Here is a 20,064-nt window from a genome sequence, read left to right on the forward strand (position 1 = left end):
GAGTAGAAGTAATACCTAATAGTTGTAATGTTGGGGTTTATTGCATTAAGAACAAATAGATTTTCTCTGAAAATTACTTGAGCAATGAAAATATGTAAACTTGGAAGGTTATTAAAATTTCCAAATTCATAGAACAGATATCAATTGATAATCATAGAACATCATCAATTTCTAGTATTTTCCTTGAAGAGCCTTATAGTTAATTTTGTCTAAACATTAAGCAAGGATCACCTATATCAAATATCAGTTTGTTTTATTTCCCTTTTTGTGTCAGTTAATTTAACTGGCCCAAGAGGTGCTCACATTAAATGTTATTTCTAAATATGTCTGTGAGGGTATTTCTGGATGATATCAGCATTTGAATCAGTGGACTCAGTAGACTGCTCTCCTCAATTTGGGTGAGTATCATATATTCTGGTGAGAGGCTCAACAGAACAAAAGTAGGAAGGATGAATTTTTCCCCTTTTCCTGACTCATTTTAGATCTGGACTTCTCTTATCTCTCTGGCCCTCAGAGTGGGATGAATTATACCATCATTTCATGGGTCTCAAGTACTCGCTTCAGCAGCACATATATTATGGGTCTCCAGCTTGCATAAAGCAGGTATTTTCATCCATAATTATGTATGCCAAATCCTTACCTACCTATTCTACTGGTTCTGTTTTTGGAGAACCCGGAATGCATAGTTTTCTATAGTCCTATTATACCTCAGAACCTAATCTGGTCATGATCCCCCTTGAGATTCTGTTGAAAACTATAAAAATGCACCAATGAATATTACATAAAATTAACCACACTGTTTTGGTAGTAAAATCCACCCAAGATAGAGAGATGCATCCAAGATCTTTTACCACATCCACTTAGTACAACTTAAGAACATATTTTACTTACTTTCTCAATTAAATCATTTTTACTTTTCTTCCAAAATTAATGGAATTATAAAACCTAAGCAAACAATACTGTCTCAAATATTACTAATGAGTTAAAAATTATGTTAAAAATTGCAATTTATCCAATGTCCTTGAACTTTTTAAAAAACTGAGCAGAGAAGTAATTCATTGTGAAAGAAAAAAACAGAAAGCTTAAAAATTACTAAATTTTAAAAAGTGAAAAAAGAAGTTACAGATTCAAAAATCATAATGACAAATTTCATTTTTCAAATAATTGAACTGAATTACTGATCTAATTTCTAGACACATTTTGATTCTTATAAAGAAATGTAATCTTTAAAAAAAAAGAAATGTAATCTTTAAAGACAGAACAAAATTGTACTTATAATGAATTATCCTTCCATTATATCAGATGAGTGAATGTCCATTTTTAGAAAACACCAAACAAAAAGGACTGCAAAAAGAGGAAATAAAATATCTCACTCTTAAATAACCTATGGTTTTTGAAAGCAAAATTTCCAACAATCTCAACTTAATGCAAAACTTTCTGTTCTGTGTCTGTAATATTGTTAATGTTTTGCTAATTTATAGTTCCTAAAATATACTCAGTATGATTTAACTATGTTAAAATATATTCCTGAAATGTAATAAAATGCATTATTTTTCTAAGGTGAATTATCTTTTTTTTTCATTTACTTTCTCTGTATTTTCAAACTTTCAGAGATGTGTTCCACTCATAGCCAATAACTAAAAGGACCAAGAAGACTATAAATAGTTATGGGTAACTTTGACACTTTCTTGTAACGGGTTGACTGATAAAGAGTAGAGACAAGGCCTAAGTGTTTGAGGTATCCTAGAGATCCACATAATATGACATTTTTCTTCTTAGAATATAAATGTGTTAATTGAATGCACAAAAGAAAAAAAGCTTATGAAGTACTGTATCTTAGGCCAATGTTAATTGTATTTTTTTTTGTTATTATGCTTAAGGTATACTCTATAGAATTAAGATACCTAATATATTTTGGCCTCCAGGATAGAGTATTATATGATATCTCTGACATGTTACAGAAATACTCTCTAATACTCTATACTTTTTAATAGTAAATTAACTCATGTAAACAAATAAGCTCTTGAAATGGTTTCTAATACTAAAGCCATACATGTTGCCCCAGGAAAATTATGTTCCTAGTAGTAGCTACCAGGGTTTACCAGAGAAACGATGATCCAAAAAGTATGGGGGATGGAGAGAAGATGAACGATGTCTGTTATAATTCATCATTTTAGCTAATAGCCTGGCATACAAGTTTCTGAATTACTTGTAAAGAACTCATTTTCTTTTCAAAACAGAATAGGATTTTAACTAATGATAATAAAGTGAGATATGCAAAGATATAAAGATCCAATCAAATTTTGATATATAATTCTTTTTAACATTACCTATAAGAAAAAGATATGAATACTATTATATCCTTCTTATACCACTTAAGTTTAGCCAGGCACTATAAACTAATGTTGAATAGCATCATTTCTCACCCAATGTAGTCAATGTAAAAAGCCATTATCTTCATGTACAACTTTCCAATATGTCCCAAGTCCTTCATCCTTCATACTGGGTCTTTCTGACACATATGTGTGTTCTGCCTCTGTATTTATGCTCTTGTTCTTGCCTAAATAAGCAAGTCCATTTTTCAAGGTCCAACTCATGTTCTATACTCTCTACAAAGCTTTTTTTAAAAAAATACTTGTATTAGCTGATTTCTTTTTTTTCTGCTCAATTAATAAGCCCATTAAAATGTCAATTATTTGTAAGACACAGATCCTTTAAAATGTTAAGAGTACAGAACATTTCTTGAGTATATACCATGCAACTGGAAGTGCTCTGTCATTTAATCTACTCAACAACCCTATAAAGTTGGGACTAATGTTCTAATTTTATAGATAAGAAATATCAAGTGTCAAAGACATTAATTTTCCCAAAGAAACACAGTTAGCAAGTAATAAAAAGCCTAAATTCAAATCCAATGCCATTTAGTTCCAAATCTTACAAAACAAAGAGTATATTCGATAAAATACTCTTCTAGTCCAGTGCACCATTTACTGCTGACAAGAAAAGTTAACACACCACTCAAAATGCCTAAATTTTACTTACTTCAAAGGAAATTCTCTTTTAGGCTCTCTAATAAACAGTATATTTGATTGACTGTATGAAATTCACTGTAAGAGTTCTACAGTATTCTTATCTTCTACGGAGTGCATAAAAATTACAATATCTTTGAATACATTCTATTATACAAAATCTTTTTGAATATTTAGAATATAAAGAATAAAATAGAAATTAAGATCCCATTGTTTAAAATGTGATAGACTACCTAACAAGGATATTATTGTACTTTGATTTTTGTTCCCTCATGTTTGTAAGTAATGATTACAAAGATAACTTGAAAATAATATATTAGAAATAGTTTCATAGTCCTAGTTAAAAGAAATTCTATTTTACTTATTTAAAAAGCTCACAATTAGGAGTAATTATGATCTGGTAATCTATAGCACTCTAAAAAAGTGATGAAACCCTAGGGATTAAATTTTTCCAAAACTTCTAAATTATTGGTTCCAATAATTTTTGTCAAATTAAAAGACTCATAAAGCTACAAAGTAATTAAGAAAAAATATAATGACATGTCAGTTATGACTATAAAAGCTATATACCAAGGATTTAATAGCAAGCCTTTTATCATTAATGCTATGGCCATTTGTCTTAAAATTAGATAAATTATTATGTGTTTGATATGATAGTGACTATTTTTGTTTGTGAGTATAATTCTAGAGGTTAATTTTATTCTGTTTTTGTCTGCAAGATTTAAGATCATATTGTTGTCAGAGAAAATATCAAGTCCATTTCTCATCTAAAGGAAAACTTTATGTAAACTTGAAAGATTTAAAGTCATTTTGGACTTTTTTCTTTCATCATTTCCTTAATAAACTTTCAAAGAACAAGGAGTTTATAAATCGCTATATAAATAATTTCCAGAAATGAGCAAACTCAGTAGAATTCTATAACTTAACAAAAGTACTCATTCACCCACCTAATATGACTTCTTCCAACTCCTAATCATGCCAACACAGTTATCTTTCTTTCACTAATACCATAGTTGATGTGAATTAATTTCTAAAGGTAACACACCTACAATTACCCCTAAGGACACAGATCACTATGAAAATGTCAAGCAAATTAAAAAGAAATAAAATACCACATTAACTTTCATTTAACAATTAATAAAAACATTAATTTAGTAACTTCCTATTTCTTAGATCTCAGACACAAAAGCCAATACTTGTTTGACACTATTGAAGATTAGTATAGATGTTCCCTATCTTTTCTTATGGAAAAGTGTACTTAACATAATGAAATTATAAGCCTGAATTGAGGATAACCCTAGATTTAGACAAAAACAATTAAATTCATGAATATTGACAATGATAAATATTGGGAACTTCTCTAATCAGTTGATTTAAGATGCTTTTATCAAAATTGGTTTAGGATGCATACAAAGAGACTTCTGAGTTCCCTTGCTATTTTATCATTATATTCTCTGAATAGTAAATTAAGCTTTCTTTGCCAATCCTTATCTCAAACCTATTTGACAGTGTGGTGGAAATATCATAGCATTTTTCATTTTATATAGAATCAAACCATGAATTCAAGGGTTAATCAATTTGTTTAACTTAAAAACAAATCAGTAGTAATAAATGTGATTAATGCATTGGAACATATGTTACTTCCAAGCATGTTGTATTTAATGGAGCAAATTTGAAGAATTCCTCCAAATACAGCAATCAATAAGCATGATTCTTTAAGATGCTTAAAAGATTTATTACTGAAAGCCATGAGGAAAAACCTCTTCATGAATCAAGTTTTTGTGTCTCTTTTGTGTGTGTGTGTGTCTGTATCTAAACAAATCAGACTTGTCTCAATACTTTTATGCATAAAAAGGCACACTGATTTCCCTGATAAATGTGAAAGACTTTAAATCTATTGTCTCATTAATTATGTTTATATGTAATGATTGGCTATGATAACACAAAAATAATAAAATGTCTTATTTTCATTAAAATTATCCTTATAACCTCATGTGCAAACTTACTAGCCTAACTTGTTTGATTTAACAAAGGATCAAAACTGCAAGAGCTAAGATAATTTTTTTTAAACCAAAGAAAAGATTGTTCCTGTTTGTTTTATTTTTTTACATGGTGGTCATAAGAATGAATGTAGGTATTGTAAAGGAAATTATTTTTGAAGCTAAGATAACATACATATCCAAGTTTTGAATGAAAAATTTTTCCGTAATACCTTCTTCCTGAAGGCAGCAATTGTAATAAGATCTAATAGTATTTAATCCTATTTACCTGTCTCTATCTGGAGAATAATGGTCATCCATCACACGATGTCTATCCATTCGGCTAATTGTATTATAATGTCCAGCAGTAGAGCGCGTCCCTCGAAGACCCTGTTCCACATTCCGACTGAAATTAGCAAAATCCATTAAATATCTTAATAGGCCATAAACATATACTACACTAAGAAATGAGGTTTATTAATAAAATGAAAGACAAAAATCATTGTAATGTCAAGTCCAAGTTTTTTTCTTTTAACTAATTGCACCTTGGGCTAAGGGGATACATTTTTACTGGAGGTTGACAGTGAAGTTAGGAGATTACTGCTATAACAGAGATAAACATAAACAGAGTATCAATGGGGATAAAGATAAGGGTTATCAAAATTATTAATAGAGGATTCCCACATTTCTAGGAGTGATTCTTATATCCAATAATGGAGGAGGAATAAATTTATGTGAAGAAAATGAGTTCAGCATGCTGCTTATAGATAATACTGGTGTATCTTGTTTTAAGAAAATGATTAGGATTTGTTTTTTAAAGTCTAAATTGAAGTCTTTATAAATGATCAATGATGATTTTTTTTAAGTTACCATGCGTGGCCTGGATTTTCAATAGACACACTTCTTTTTCATGATAGAATAAGCCTCTTATATAGTTTCTACTACTATGGGCTTTCTATTAGGTACAGCTGAATTTATTCTAAAACTTTGCCCGTGTTTTTCTAGGTGTGGTCAAATATTCTTTCCCTGGTAAAAGTCGAGCACCTTTTTTTTTTTTTTTCTTAAAATAAGAAACAGCTCAATTTATTTATTAAAGTTAAAATACAGAATCTAGGTCTTTTAAAATTTCAGATTACAAAAGTTATTCTATTGACAGGTCTACCACATTTAAGTAATTATTTTTCAGAAGCCTTTAGTAATTTATAAAAAATTATGTATAAAATTTAATCATAAGGAAAAAGTCTAAATCTAAAACTAAATCAATTATTCATTCAAAATAGGCATTATAAGACTATCATTTTAAGAGTTCAAATTTTCTTAAACCTGCAAAAATATAAAATGTGAATCCTATACACATTTCTTATTAGCAAATATATTATTTCCATGGATCTAACTCCTGAATGCCTTTCTGTACTTAACAGGATTGATTAATTTTCTACTAGGCATAAGACCTGGAGCTGTAGATTTTCTAAGCCACTCTTCCCTCCATCTGTGCTTTCTTTTTTATTCTTTGCATGATTGCTCTTAACTTTAAAACCCCATCAAATGTTTATTTTCTCCCATTTCTTAAATTGTTAATACCTTTATCATTCAAGTACTTTTGCATTTAGTTAGTTGGTTCTAACTGTATATACTCAGTATTGATATACTGAAAGCTGGGTCTTCTTTATGATTTTGAACTCTCACATAAAAGAATATACACATCAACCAGAGTTATAAAGTAGCCCATACTTCATATTACTCTCAATATTTAGGTTGTTGAATAACATATTTATTTTCCCTTATGTAACTTTCTTCCACAAGACTTTATTATCTTTAGAAATTATTCATGATTCTTTGTGATACATAGGCTTTTAATACCTACATATATCCTACAAATAAAATGTGTATGGTATCTTACCTTTGTGGAGGAGGGACACTGGGTGACCATGATCTAGTCCTTCCTATAACATCTACTCGGTGAGGAGACCCTGATGGTGAACAATGGTTTGATGACATTACTTGTTCTGGCACTGATAATGTTGAGCTTTGAAGATCTCGACCATTGTGCCGATAATCTAAAGGGGCAAAGATTAAGAGTACAGTTATCTACCCATTAAGTACTTTTGCATTTTGTACTTTAGTGAAAAAAATGTTAGTGAAGTTGAAAGCCTCTGAATATATTAAATGTAAAGCCTAATGTATAAAACATAATACCATAATAAAATAATATTTTGTAAACACTTAAATTAAAAATGAATGACAAATATTTAGATAAATACTATGTCCAGGCATTGTGCTAGTTAGACTAAAACTTTTTTTTTTAGACTAAAATTTTTATATACAGTTAATTATCTTTACTAAAAGAGGCAAGTTTATTCTAAAAACATTTCCATCTCTCTAATGAACTGGAAGAGCTTCAATTACTTCTTAACAATTGTAAATATTCAAAATTATTAACTTCATAAAAATTCCTAAAAGTCTATGGTTATTTCTTTAAGAGATAAACAATATTAGAAAGTATTCTGAATACCATCTGAAGCACCTACATAGACTGCTTTTCTTACAGTGTTTGTCAGGGCTGAGATACAATAGATGGCTGAGAAAAAAAACACAACAGTTTGGAGGAGGGAAACAACCCAATGATCTGACACACTTCAAAAAAGTGTATTAGAAGTACTAAGCTCAAATGACTTAGAAAGCAATGGATATTTGACAGATGGAGAGAAAAGTAGAAGGAACTCAAAGCTGGTAGAAAAACAGCTGTCCAATGTGGAGCAACAGCAGGGAAATAAATAGTAAAAGTAAATTTGACCCAAGTTGTATATATCTAAAACATCATGAGGCTTGTAATGGAAAAACCTGAACATTTTTGAGCAGGAAGTGGTATTATCCCCATCACCATTATCTTCACCATGTTCATCGTGGCTGCTATTGACTTTTACTATGTGCCAAGAACTCTGCTAGGTACTATACAGAGTGTTCTGCTACAACACTAATTTCAGAAATAACTCAGAAAAAGTACTGGTTCATATGTGATTTTTCCCAACATGCTCACACTTTGCAGTATTATATGAAGTTGGGTTCCTAAGAAATGCAGCAAGAGAAAGATTTGAGCGTACACAAATGAATGGGAAGGGGTCGTCTCAAGAGAAAGGAATTAGAATAGCAGAACAGGGCACAGGAAGAAGCTAAGCAAGAATGTGATCTCAGCTTGATCCCACTGGAGGCTCTGGAATGTGAACTGTACCAGACTTGCTCTGACTTGGAGGCAAGGATCCTGGACCTTTGTCATCCAGTGTTAGCCAGTCACTGACTGAAGATCGCCAGTGGGAAGCAGGAGAGATTGTTTTCTGTGTGTCTCAGGCCAATTCTCCAGATAATGGTGCAGCTGTGTTAGCAGCCAACATTCACTGGAGATGGGTAAACCAGCTGACCAAGGGGGATATGGATGGGGCATCAAGAGTGTTCACTACATCTATCAAATAATAGCAGCTGGAAGCAAAGTACATTAACACAGCTAGATGAAGAAAGCCAGAGAAATTCAGAACTACATATCATGCTCATTCATCCCATGTTCTTTCTTTTGGCTTACTTTGGTCAAAAGAATTCCATCTTATAAGTATTTATTGCATGGGTTCTTCCTGGTGTGGTGAATACTTCCCTTGATGCCATAGCTTTGCAGATTTATCCCCCTTTCCGTCTAGAACATACTCCTTCCACCTAGATACCTTCATTTTATCTTAAAACCCCACTTTTAATATTTTTATTGAATAAAACATAACATGACTTTTCAGAACTGTGCTTAGATATTTATTTTTAGTGTTTTGATTACAAAGCTACACGGGTTTTGAATGGTCTGATCTAATCCAGTTTTCCCAGATACCTATTGTTTTTGTTTTTACTCCATGATTTTGCAGAGCACAATGTTTTTTCACGAATCTATTAATGATGCGAATAAGCCAACTCTGCAAAGAAGATAATATAATCCCCATTATATATTTCAGGAAACTGAAATTCACATTAAGAAATTTACTAAGAAATTTAAATTAAGTGTCAAATACAGGGTCTGGTATTTAAAGCAAAATCTATCGGATTCCAAACCTCTCATTGCTCTAAGACTACATTCATCTTTCATGATCAAAGTAACAATTTAGGAAGATGAAGCTGACAGCAGTATACAATTCGAACTAAAGATTAGAAAGTTTGTAGCAAGATTAATTGCTCTTATGAAATGTAGAACATATTGTCCAACAGAACTGTCTAAAATGATAAAAATGTTCTCCATCAGTGCTGTCAAATACGGTAGCCACTAGACACACATGACCATTGAGCACTTGAAATCTGGCTAGTGTCAATGAGGAACTGAATCTTTAATGTATTTATTTTAAATTAATTTAAATATAAATAGCCACATATAGTTAGTGGTACAATTTTGGAGTATGACAACTGGAAATGGCAACAGACTACACAGAAAAAATCAATACATTCATTCATTCAACAAGTATTTATGACTATATGTGCATGTTATTCTATGAGCTGCAGTGAGCAAAACAAACAAAATGCTTTGCCCTTGTGTAGCTTAAATGCCATTTGAGTGACAGAAACAATAAAAATCCCAATAAATAATTATATATGTTTGAATAATATATATATGTTTGAAGGTGATTTAAGTTCTAAGAGGAAAACAGAACAGAATAAAGGGAGATCAAAATGTCAGAATATGGAAGCATTTTGCAATTTTATATAAGGTGGTCAGGCATAGATAGAACTCACTAAGAGGCTGACATTCCATAACAACTTGATTAGGAAGTTAGATGCTTTGCCAAGTGCATAGAGAGGAGGGTTGCAAGACAAGTGCAAAGACCCCAAGATAGGAATAAGTTTACTGTGTTCACAAACAGCAGGGAAAATAGGGTACTAGGAGTGGAACAATGGAAGAGATCAGAGACACTTGGAGGAAGGAGGAAAATCACGTGGGGCCTTGAGTTGCTTTGCAAAGATTTTTGGAATTTGATCTGAGTGATTTTTAAGCCATTAGCGGATTCTGAGCAGAAACTGAATATGATCTATCTTCTTTAAACAGGATCACTTCAGGTGCCTTTCAATAGGCTGAAAGGAAAAAGGCAATAAGTCAGGTAAGAGATGAACCAGGATGACAGCAATGGAAACATGGAAAGTAGTCAGATTCTGTACATCTTCTGAAGGTAGAGGCATCAGGATGATTTTGAATAAGATTTGATGTTGGACATAAGAGGAAGAGAAGGACTAGAACAAATCTAAAAATTCCAATTCAAGTACATAAAAGAATGGAGTTGCATCAGATGACTTAGCTTGGTGAGAAAGATCAGGAGTTTGATTTTAAATATATTAAGTTGAAGATATCTACTACATTTCCAAGCACAGATGTCAAGTGGGCAGTAGAAAATGAAAATTTAGAATACGAGTAAGTGGTTTTGACTGGGCATGTGGGAATTTTAGCATAAAGATGCCAGTTAAAGGCTTGGGACTTTAAATAGTTGGGATCACTAGAATAGTGAGTGTAGATAGTGAAAAAGTCCAACAATAGAGTCTGGGGACATTCTATTATGAACCACCAACAATTTGTGATCAGATACAAGAGCAAAAAGAGGGAAGAAATAAATGACTCTTAATATTTGGTTAGCCTACCAGGAAGCTAAAAATATACTACAAAGAGTGGAGAAATTTAGAAGGTTTACCAGTTTGGAAGAGGAGGAGATAACAGTATTTTCAGCTGCATAGACAAACAGTTACACACATGTTGAAAAGAATCTTGGGAAAGACATTAGGACTGTTGAGAAAGACTTGAGAAGCATTTATAAAAAGAGTATCACTGAAATCCAAGGTAAGGGAATGTATAGAGAAAAACGAGATATGACTACGGGAGTTTGAGGGAGACTACTGAGAAAAGTAGGAAGAGTCCCGAAAAGAAGAAAATTCAAATAATTCAGTTCCATGAAAACTAAAAAAAAAAAAATAGAGAATTTTAAGAAAATATTCATTATTGATAATATAAAGAGCTACTCAGAAGTGATAAAAATGAGTGTTGGGGTTAGGTAATTAGAAAATCAGAATATTATATGCAACATTTAAGAGCTAATTATTAAAACATCACTCTACCTTCCCAATGGAAAATATTATTATTTACACATATTTTTATACTGTTTCAGGTCAGAGTAGAAAATGATACTAGCATTCTACGTGGCTATAAACTGATATTTTATTTATATATTCCATTTATTTGCACTGTGGGGTGAGTCAACTGGTTCAAAGAATAGTTGGTTTACAACCATACTCATTTCCCTACTCAGTATACCACTGCGGCACAAAATCCATGCCAACAATTACTTCCCTAAGAACCCTAAATTTCAATATCAATCAGAGTCTCTATTTACTTCGAAGAATAATATTAGCAATGCAAATATAAAAAATTACCTCTGTCTTGAATTAGAATAAACTAAGTAAGCACATGGGAAGTATTACCTCTGGCATAGTTAATTTTCAAGACATCTGCCTTGCAAACTTGGAAAAATTAAATAAAGCAGCTGAGACTGTTTATTATTGACAAAAGGCTGATAGTTCAGGTTAAAAGGGTTTCGAATGGTTGTAACAGATACTTTGAATTTGACAGATATATAATATGCAGTTGGAAATGAATCTCTGTATATGGGAAAGAAAGTATTAACACTTTTGCTGGTGTCTAGACTTAACACTAGTTGTTTAAAATGCCAGTTAACATGGGCGGGGGGTGGGTGGGTAAGATGGTACTGTGTATATGAATATATGCAATTCACATTCAAAATGCCTTTGAAACAATTTCACAGAGAATATAGGATTATTTGTTTCATCTGACAAATTACCTGATAAACTACTGATTAAAGCATTTAGTCCCTATTGAAACTATTGTTAATGATGGTGCTTAAAAACAAAAAGGACATTAAAAAAAAAACATAAGAAAAATATTTTTAACAGAATTAGCATGTTTAAGCCTTAGTTATCATAACACTTCTGTAAATATAATTGGTATACCATTACTAAAGTTATAGGCCAATGAAAAGATGACATTTCAAAAGCCACAATATCATAATATTTTCATGTTTATAAAAAGAATATAAAACAGAATATGGTGATGCTTCAACTTTCTAATAGTGACAGATTTTGAGGATTTGAAATCATCCTCATTTTTTTAAGTTATCAGGTAAATTTCCAAACAAAAAGCAGGCAATATTTTATTAATTTAATTTAATTTAATTTAATTTTATATTTTATTTTATTTTTTACTTCATACACATTTAAAAATTTTTTTGTTTTATGTCTTTTTTTTAATTTAAATTCAATTTGCCAACATACAGTATAACACCCAGTGCTCATCTCATCAAGTGCCCTCCTTAGTGCCTGTCAGCAATACTTTAAGCTACAATACCATAATTGAAGTTTAAATGAAGCTTAAATGAAGTTTAAATGAAGCTCTGCCTGATACGTAATCAACATGACAACAATGAAAAAAAATTCAGAAAGTACAGTAAAATATTTGACATATTTGGGTATGCTGGTGATGTCAAAAAGATTTTATTTTTTTTCACACTGTTATGTAGTATAAAGAAGTTTCAATTATACAATAATACTTCAAATTTATGATGAAATCCTTATTATTTAGTACTTTAAAAATAGAAAGTTTGTAAGTATTCACTTATCTGACACCTTTCAAGTAAGGATGTTCAGTTTAACAACTGATACAAGAGTCCCAGTAACTGTAATTATTCAAGAGGTAAAATTGCCATAAGGTTGTTTTGGGAGGAGGTGGATAAAGAGGCAAGTTATTTCTTTCTCATTTTATTTATTATTTAATCTGTTTGTTGGTGAATAATGATGAATAATACTTCCTTCTTATTACTATAAAATTCTGAAATTCTTACCTGATACTATCCCAATTCCATCATCACAGTCATAGTCAGAGATTTCACTATCACTTATTCTTTTTGACCCTATGAAGCAAACAATAGCTATAATTAAAATTGCTGATTATTAAGAAAAATAAACTCCTCACCAACGTGAAAAACAAATGAAAGAATTTTGAATGAAATATTTGAGAATGAAAAATATGGAGAGAAGGAAACTGATTAGGAGCTCACATTTATTTTTACAAATATTTCATAATGTAAAGATTTTATTCTTAAAATAAATTGTTCTTAAGATGTATAAAATAAATTTCCTAAATGCCCTAAAGCTTGAAATAATATTAAATAATATATGTACATGATTCGATGATGATTGACAAATTCTACTGAACAAAAAGCTAATTCAGTTTTAGTTGCTTTTAGACAAAGGCATTTAAGTCTATATAAATTTCAAAGCAAAACAATACGTTATTTCAAGAGCATTCATTTTTTTTAAGAATTTATTTCATTATTCATGATAGACATAGAGAGACAGAGGCAGAGACACAGGCATAGGGAGAAGCAGGCCCCATGCCAGGAGCCTAAAATGGAACTTGATGCTGGGACTCCAGGATCATGCCCCAGGCCAAAGGCAGGTGCTGAACCGCTGAGCCACCCAGGGATCTCCCTATTTCAAGATCATTCAATGCGCCTTTTTCTAATATGCATAACTAATTAATGTACCCAATTCTTCATTTTTCACACTCATGGAGAAGAAGCATAATTTAAGACATCCTAAACAATCTTCCTTTAGTATTAATTTAGCTGTTCGCCCATTGCTTTGAAAAGAAATGAGCAATGAATCATCCGCAAACTTATTAATACATCTAAATTGTGAATTGTGTTATATTTTCTAGGAAATAGCCTAAAACAGAGCAGTAATGATTAACATAATTCAAGACCTCTATTACAAAATTTTAAAATGTTAATTGTGCTATGGCAAAAATAGCACTGAATTGATGGTTTAAACAGGTCGTCTTCACATTTAATTATGAAATATATCACATATATAAAGATGTTACAACTTATTTTTCATATATCTTTTTTCCTGCATGTGTCTCAAAAAACAGGCACTTCTTACACAATAGAATCCCTTATTACAGTATTTGTCCTTTACAATCAGAAAATACTTAATGGTAAGTGAAAACAGTGTTGCTATTTCAAGAAATGACTTCTTTTGTCTGTCCACTTCCACCATACATTATTCATTAAATAGACTAAATTCAGTTTTCAGAAAATAAATGTTTTACTGTAAGGTATATAACTCACGTTGTATAAGTTATCTAAAGCAGCAAAAATTAAACATTCTGGGAATGCCCTTCAATATTTCCAAGGTCCTCTTAGAAATACTCCGTACATTTTTTTCTTTTCTTGTTTGTTTTTTTTTTTTGGAAAAAGGAAGAGTCTGTTGTCAGGAACTCTGGTTTTCCTCCTCTTAATGGTTACATAAAAGATGTTTATCTGTCTTGATCATGTGGTCCCAGTGAATGGGGAATGGTCCCATTCCATCCAAATCCTTATATCATAAAATTTTAAACGCAATCAACTCATAGGCTTTTACAGGCCCAACTGATATGGAAACTACAATTACCCCACAGTTTCCCAAAAAAACTAGGCACAAAAGGATTCAAAGAATTAGTATATACATTCTAAATGGATTTGGGAAAAAAAGAGATACCACAGATGAAGCTATTGAGGAGAGTCATAATAAGAATTGCTACTCATCTTGTAACAAGATTTCACATTGTAAATGTAAATGCTCAAGTACAGACAGGGTAAAGATAGTTTAATATGCCAGGTAGTCTAGGGCATAAAGATTACATATTTTTGGTATTGGTCAAGAATCAGATCTGCTTCTGGTGTAAAGTAAGAATGACACCAGCAAAAAAGTTCATTTTATCAGCTTTTGTGAGTGGTCTTGTGTGGGTTTGTGCACAGAATTGGGGCATAGGGGGGATATGTGATTTATAAGTGTTGCTTCCTTCAAATCTTACTACGTTCCTTATGAAAGTCGATCTATTTTGCTAATAATTCTACAGAGGTTAAATATATTGGAATTATGTTGATTCTACTTGGATCTTGTCATTTAACATTCTGATGAATTCAAGTACTTAAGTTTAATGTCATTGGATGTATCAATCTTCTTTTAAATGTAGTGTTTTCAGTCTTGTTTAAGAAATGGTTCCAAGCTTATGAATTGACAGGTATTCTTTTTCTAAAATGTAAAAGATTTTGTTTTTAGCATTTACATCTTTGTCTGTCTTGAAGTGAATTTATGCATGAGATATGGACGCAACTTTGCTTTTTCCATATGTATAACACATATATCGGTATTATTTAATATTTCTGTCTTTCCCCAATGATCTGTGATGTCACCTCGGTCATAAGTAAATGTATTCTATCTGCTAGGATCTAGTTGGTGCTCTATTTTTTCCCCTTTATCCATAAACCAAAAACTTACTGTTTGTTATTATATTGTTATATATCAAAAAGCAAATCCATCATATCTCGAATCTTTCCTCTTTGCTCTTCCATATAATCTTAAATTCAGGTTATTAAATTGCACAAAACATCCTAATGGAATTTTTATATGAACTGCAATGAATCAATACATCATTTTAGGGAGCCCTGGAATGTATTTTAATATTGTTTTACTAGCCATGAGCTAGGCATTCTCTCCATTTAAATTTCTGTGAAATTTTTAACTTCATTCATTTAAATTTTCCACATTTGTTGGATTTCTTCTTTGTATCTCATCTCCACTGCTATAAGAAATACTGTTAAAATTTTGATTACTAATATAATTGCTCATATACAGAAATACTTTATTGTAAAATGATGTTAACCAACCACCTTGTTAAAGTCTCTCTCTTTCTTTTCTTACTTCTAATAAATTTTATATGGTTCAATTTGGATTTTTCTCCACAGACAATTTTTCTAATCCTAAGGTCTTTCTTCTTTCTTTTTCTTGTCTTCCTATACTATATTCATAATGCTGGAAAGAAGCAGAGAAAATTTACATTCCTTTTTAAATTCTGACTTTAAATAGAATTTTTTGAGTATTTTGGCATTAAAAATGATATCTGCTGATGTTACATTTTTATTAGGTGGAGAAATGTCTCTTAAATTTAGTGATACTTCATTAAGGATTTTTACATTTTTATTTACAAGTGATTTAAATTTCCTTTTTTTCACTAACCTTTTGGTTTAGGATCAAGGTTATACTGGCATAATACAAACTTGAGAATCTGTCCTTTTTTATTCTCTGGTTAAATTTATGTAGGATTTTTTAAAAAATCAGTTGTTTGAAATTTTGATGGAGCTCATCTATAAAACTATCATGATCCAGTGTTTCCTTAATGGGAATATTTTAAATTACTAATTTCTATTTTCAGTAGACATAGAATGACCTATTGATTCAAGGTTTATTAAGTTGTATTTTTCACAAGAATTTGTTCGCTTTGTTCAAGTTTTCAGTATTTGCTACAATGTTCATAATTTTTTCACATTTATTTATTTTCTGATGTATTATATTCTATTTGAATCTTGTACCTTCTTTTTATCCTGTCAATAAATTTCACTATAGGTTATTTTGCCATTCATTTCAATGGATTAACTTTTAGGCTCCATAATCTTATCAACTAGAAATTTGTTTCTTACTTTATCGATTCCTGCTCTTATAGTTTAAATATTTCTTTCTTTCTACTTTGAATTTATTTTTTGCTATCCTTTTCCTAAACTTTTTAAAAAGATTTTATCTATTTATTCATGAGAATTTTTTAAAGATTTTATTTATTTATTCATGAGAGACAGAGAGAGAGGGGCAGAGACAAATGCAGAAGGAGAAGCTGGTTCTCCGCAGGGAGCCCGATGCGGGACTGGATCCTGGGACGTGGGGATCATGACCTGAGCCACCCAAGCGTCCCCTGTTCCTAAACTCTTAAATTAGATAAATGTGTCAAAATTTTCAGCCTTTTAATCTTTACTAACATGAGCATTCCCTCTCTGACTACTTCTCTGTATTACTCAAATATTAATATGCAGTGTATCATTTAAAGTTCAAGTCTAGGTATTTTCTTCTTGGATCTGTAAGATGTTTCCTATACATCATCAAATCTAAGACATCCATTGACTGAATAATGTATGATAATTGCAGAGATAACAAATCTTGAAAGAAAATGTTCATTAAAGCATTTTTAAAATTTTGAAATACATAGGTGTAATTTATTATTATTTTTTAAATTGACATAATAATACTGGTGATGAGAAAAAGAGCCTATATTTGTCAGGTCTTTGAAATTTGTCAGAAAGTGAATTATTAAATAGTATAATAATAATTCTTACAAATGTTTCATGGATATAACAGAGGAATATAAATTCATTAATTATTAGATGAAGAGTTCTTTGACTATGAGATTTAAACTTGTTAATTATGTGGTTTGATTCTTCTCTATGTTTCCTAAATTTTTGTTTGCTTGATCTACCAATGATTGAGAGAAAATTATAATGGAATTTTCTTCAACAGTAGTTAATTTGTTAATTTTTCTTTCTAGTTTACTTTATGTATATTGGAGTTATTTCATTTACACATGCAAATTTAAAATTACTTCAATAGATGTAGAAGAATCATTTATAAAAGCTTACCCCTCATTCATGATAAAATATCTCAGTTAAACAGTCTGAAGGAAATTTCCTTAAATCAATAAAAGGCATCTTACAAAAAAATTAGAGTTAACATCAGACTTACTTATGAAATATACAATGCAGTCCCCCTAAGACAAAAAATAAGCTAAGAATGTCCACTCCAACCCTTTCTGTTCAACACTCTATTTGCATTACAGTAAAATACAGCAAGGAAAATAAATGAATGGCATACAGATTTGAAAGCAAGTAGTAATATGATCTTATAAATTAAAACTCCCAAGGAAGCTACAAAAAAGTTAAGACTAACAATGTAGCAAGACTGCAGAATACATTGATAGTCAACATACAAAAATGAACTATATTTTTTTAGAGAATAGCAATGAACAACTAAAAATAAGTTTCAAAGTGACTATCACAAGAACACATGAAAAATTTAGGAATATATTTAACAAAAAATATGCAAAACATATATACTGATATATATACAGTATATATATATATCACAAACACAAAACACAAAACACTGCTGTAATAGTTTTCCTAGGGTTGCTAGAACAAAGTACCAAACACTGAGTGGCTTAAAACAAGAGAAATTTATTGTCTCACAGTTCTGGAGGGTAGAAGTCCAAAATCAGGGTATCAGCAGTGCCAGGCTCTCTCTGACAGCTCCAGGGAAGAATCCTTCCGTGTTTCTTCTAGCTTCTGGTGATTGCCAGCAATACTTGGCATTCTTTCACTTGTAGATAATGGCTCTCCAGTCACATGGCTATCTTCTCCCTGAATGTCTTCATATGGTTTTCCCTCTATTCATGTCTATCTGTATTCAAATTTCTCCTTTATATAAGGACATCAGTCACATTGGATTAAGTCTATTCTCAAAAATGAATACTTGATTACTTCTGTATTAACTCTATTTACAAATAAGGTCTTAGGTACAGGAGGTTAGGACATATGCTTTTGGTGGGACACAAATTCATAATAACTGCTAACAATTTAAAGAAAATTTAAATAAATGGAGAGACTTTTCTAGAAAGTTGAAAGCCAAAAGTTATTAAAATAACATTGTCAGGATGCTGAGAAAAATAAAACTAATTCTAGAGTTTTATATATAGCTAAACTTCATCAAAAATAAAGAAATAAAGATATATTCAGAAAAACACAGCCTGTTTCCAGATCTTCATTGAAAGCACTACTAAAATATTTGTACTTCAAAAGCAGAGAAATTTATCTCAGGAAAAAAAAAAAGATGAAATGAAAAAGGCAGGAAGCAGAGAAAGTGATAAATATTCAGGTAACTCTAAAACTCTGAATGAACAAAATGATATAATAAATTACTAATTGGGAGGCAGAGTAAAATTCTGGCAATAATATGTTAAATAGTTTGGGGGTACAAATCAGATTTTACAATATTTATGCAGTTTGAAAAAATAGGTAGAGAGGTTAATTAATGTTACTTTGTTAAGTGTGCAAGGTTGTGATTTCAATAGTAACTACTAAAAGAATAGAGATAAAAATTGAAAAACAAACAAACAAACCCCAGAGGGTACAAAATAATGATACTACGTTACTATTTATGTTGAAAAAAAGTAGGAAAAACTCATACATAGTTGTTTATGTAAATACAGACCATCTGTGCAAACATAGAGAAACTGGTAACAGTAGTTCATTCAAGTAAGAGAACTAGATGTTTGAGAAACAGTGGTTTTTTTTTTTTTAACTCTTAAATATATACCACATGAATCGGTTACTTAAAAATTATAGCAATATTTTACAAATGTTTCATCTGTAGATGAAGAAATGCATATTCTCATTTGTTGGGAGAATGTTCGACTTATTCAACTTTATCAATTATGTAGTTCACATTTGTGAGAGACGGTTATGATAACTATGGTTTTTTAATATCTCTTTCCAATTCTTTCTGGTTTCTAAAGAAGTATGAAAAAAAAAAAAAGAAGTATGATAAAATCTGGGATGTCAGATGCTCCTCTGGCTCATACTAGATCTCTTTCTTCATAAAGGATCTACAGATTTTCTTCTGCAGGTCACTCATAAAATTACGGTATGAAGGGGTGTTTTGCAAGCATTTTTCCTTCCTTATGATCTACAGTGACTTCAAGACCCCAAGAGAAGGAAAGGGCAACAGCCCTTCAAACTTTTTCACTATTTCCTCTTTGTTGTCTCTGGCACATGACTTTTTTCAGAATCTTCGACCATTTTCTTATGAACCTTCTTACAAAGAAGCAGCAGCTTCTCCTGCTATTTTGTAGTTTAAACTTTATGATAAATATTGTAATCCATATCTCTAATAGTTCTTCAGCTTCCTGACTGAACCTTAAGTTTATCTGCCCTTAATCCATCTAGAGTTTACATGTTGCAGGACAGGGATCTAATTTCATCTATGTTCTTTTTTTATGGATAGTATTTTTTCCAGCTTAATTTATTGAATCACTTACTTTTCCTCTCTTGGTCTGACAT

The 20,064-nt window shown here is 30.9% G+C and overlaps 1 protein-coding gene across 49 annotated transcripts in view; it reads right to left on the minus strand.

Moving 5' to 3' along the window:
* Nucleotides 1-20,064, minus strand: part of RIMS2 (regulating synaptic membrane exocytosis 2) — a 589,976-nt gene that overhangs the window by 227,145 nt on the left and 342,767 nt on the right. For all 49 annotated transcript variants that reach the window (XM_025994824.2, XM_072734082.1, XM_025994821.2 and 46 more), the window contains 3 exons: nt 12,925-12,993; nt 6,909-7,065; nt 5,298-5,414 (listed from right to left, as the gene is read on the minus strand). In XM_025994824.2, coding sequence (XP_025850609.1) covers nt 5,298-5,414; nt 6,909-7,065; nt 12,925-12,993 — 343 coding nt within the window. The remainder of the gene's footprint in view (nt 1-5,297; nt 5,415-6,908; nt 7,066-12,924; nt 12,994-20,064) is intronic.

This window comes from Vulpes vulpes, chromosome 13 (assembly GCF_048418805.1).
Source record: "Vulpes vulpes isolate BD-2025 chromosome 13, VulVul3, whole genome shotgun sequence".
Lineage (NCBI taxonomy): Eukaryota > Metazoa > Chordata > Mammalia > Carnivora > Canidae > Vulpes > Vulpes vulpes.